Consider the following 2,500-nt stretch of genomic DNA (forward strand, 5'->3'; position numbering starts at 1 on the left):
TCCGGCGAGGAAAAGGAAATTTACGCCTCCTCTCTTTTTCCCTTCCATTGCAAATTCAATTTAGCTTCTTTTCTGGAATCGGTCTGAGATCATGGAGGGGCAAGGGGGGGGGGGGGTGTCGGAGATGATACTGAGAAGGGCGGGGGGGGGGGGGGAGTCTGATAGGAGTATGGGGAGGAGTCTTGAAAGCGGATGAGGAAAATGAGTGAAAAAGGTGGTGGGGGAAATGACATTGAAAAAGGTAGTGGGGAAAATGACGATCAAAAAGGTGGTGGGGAAAATGACGATGAAAAGGCTGGTGGGGAAAATGACAGTGAAAAGGGTGGTGGGGAAAATGACGATGTAAAAAGGTGGTGGGGAAAATGACGATGAAAAGGGTGGTGGGGGAAATGACACTGAAAAAGATGGTGGGGAAAATGACGATGAAAAAGGTCCGAGATTATGGAGGGGAGGGGGGGGGGTGGTCAGAGATGACACGCAGAAGTGCGGGGTGGGGGGAAGTCTGATAGCAGGATGGGGAAAAGTCTTGAAAGCGGATGGGGAAAATGACAGTGAAAATAGTGGTGGGGAAAATGACAATGAAAAAGGTGGTGGGGAAAATGATAGTGAAAAAGGTGGTGGGGAAAATGATAGTGAAAAAGGTGGTGGGGAAAATGACAGCACAAAAGGTGGTAGGGAAAATGACAGCGAAAAAAGTGGTGGTTAAAATGACAGCGAAAAAAAGTGGTGGTGAAAATGACAGCGAAAAAAAATGGTGGTGAAAATGACAGCGAAAAAAGTGGTGGGGAAAATGACAGCGAAAAAGGTGGTGGGGAAAATGACAGCGAAAAAGGTGGTGGAGAAAATGACAGCGAAAAAGGTGGTGGTGAAAATGACAGCAAAAAGGTGGTGGGGAAAATGTCGGTGAAAAAGGTGGTGGGAAAATGACAGCGAAAAAGGTGGTGGGAAAATGACAGTGAAAAAGGGGGTGGAGGAAATGACAGTGAAAAAGGTGGTGGGAAAATGATAATGAAAAAGGTAAGATATGACAATTAAAGGAGGGTGTGATAAATGATAATTAAAAGGGGTGTGATAAATGATAATTAAAAGGGGTATGATGAATGAAAATTAAAAGGGGTGGGGTAAATGACACTTTAAACAGGGTGGGGTAAATGATAATTAAAATGGGTGGGTAAATCATAAATTAAGCTTGGGTGTAAATGATATATTAAAAGGGGTTTTGGTAAAATATAGTTAAAAGGGGGTGGAAAAATGACAATTAAAAGGGGTGGGAAATGACAACAGGAAATAACAATTAAAAAGGGATGGGGTAATTGACAATGAAAAAGGTGGTAAAAGGGTAATGAAAAAGAGAGGGGAAATGACAATGAAAAAAGGGTTTGGAAACCGGCAATAAATAGGTGGTGGTAAAATTAAAATTAAGAGGGGGTGGGGAAAATTACAAGAGAAAAGGTTATGGGAAAATGACAAATGGAGGTTGGGAAATGACAATGAAAAAAGGCGGTGGGAAAATGATAATGAAAAAGGTAGGAAAATTAAAATTAAAATGTTCTGGGGCCAATGACAATGAAAGCAAGGAGGTAAAAGGATGATAAAAAGGGGGAAAATAACTGAAAAGGGTGGTGAGAAAATGACAATGAAAAGGGGAGAAAATGACAACGAAAAAAAGTGTTAAGGATAATGACAATAAAAAGATGGTGGGAAAATTACAATAAAAAAAGATGGAAAATGACAATCAAAATCGGGATGAGGAAAATGACAATGAAAAAAAGTGTTAAGGATAATGACAATAAAAAGGTGGTAAGGAAAAGGAAAATAAAAAGGCGGGAAAATTAAAATAAAAAGCTGGTGGGTAGATGACAATAAAAAGGTGATAAGAAAAATGACAATAAAAAGGTGGTGGGAAAATTACAATAAAAAAGATGGAAAATTACAATGAAAAAAGTGGTGGAAAAATAACAATGAAAAGGGTGTGTAGAAAATGATAATAAAAAAGAGCGGGTGGGAAAATCTTTGAAAAGGTAAACGACATTCTAACGTGTCAAGAACACGTCATTGAAGAGAGTGATGAATACGACCACTGAAATGTAGGAAATCTACAGGTAATCTTTACAATATCTGCTGTACTGTATAAGTAATTTTAATGGCTTCAATGAGGAAACTTCCTGACTTCCTCGTAGTTATTGGGCACGCCTGTTAAGACCAACTTTTATTCAGCAATTATATATATATATATATATATGTAGTATATATATATAGCATATATATATATATACATATATATTTATATATATATATATATATATACATACATATATATACATATATATATATATATACATACATACATACATATATATATATATGCGGTATGTATATATATGAATATATAAATATATATATTGTATATATACACTATATATACATATATATGTATGTATGTGTATATATATATATATTTTATACACACACACACATATATATATTTATATATATATAC

The 2,500-nt window shown here is 36.4% G+C and overlaps 1 protein-coding gene across 1 annotated transcript in view; it reads left to right on the forward strand.

Moving 5' to 3' along the window:
• Positions 1-706, forward strand: part of LOC137651092 (putative carbonic anhydrase 2) — a 33,385-nt gene extending 32,679 nt beyond the window's left edge. The window contains exon 2 of the mRNA XM_068384229.1: positions 351-706. Within this exon, the coding sequence (XP_068240330.1) occupies positions 351-706 (356 nt within the window). The remainder of the gene's footprint in view (positions 1-350) is intronic.
• The last annotated feature ends 1,794 nt before the right edge of the window (positions 707-2,500 follow it).

This window comes from Palaemon carinicauda, chromosome 12 (assembly GCF_036898095.1).
Source record: "Palaemon carinicauda isolate YSFRI2023 chromosome 12, ASM3689809v2, whole genome shotgun sequence".
Classification (NCBI taxonomy): Eukaryota; Metazoa; Arthropoda; class Malacostraca; order Decapoda; family Palaemonidae; genus Palaemon; species Palaemon carinicauda.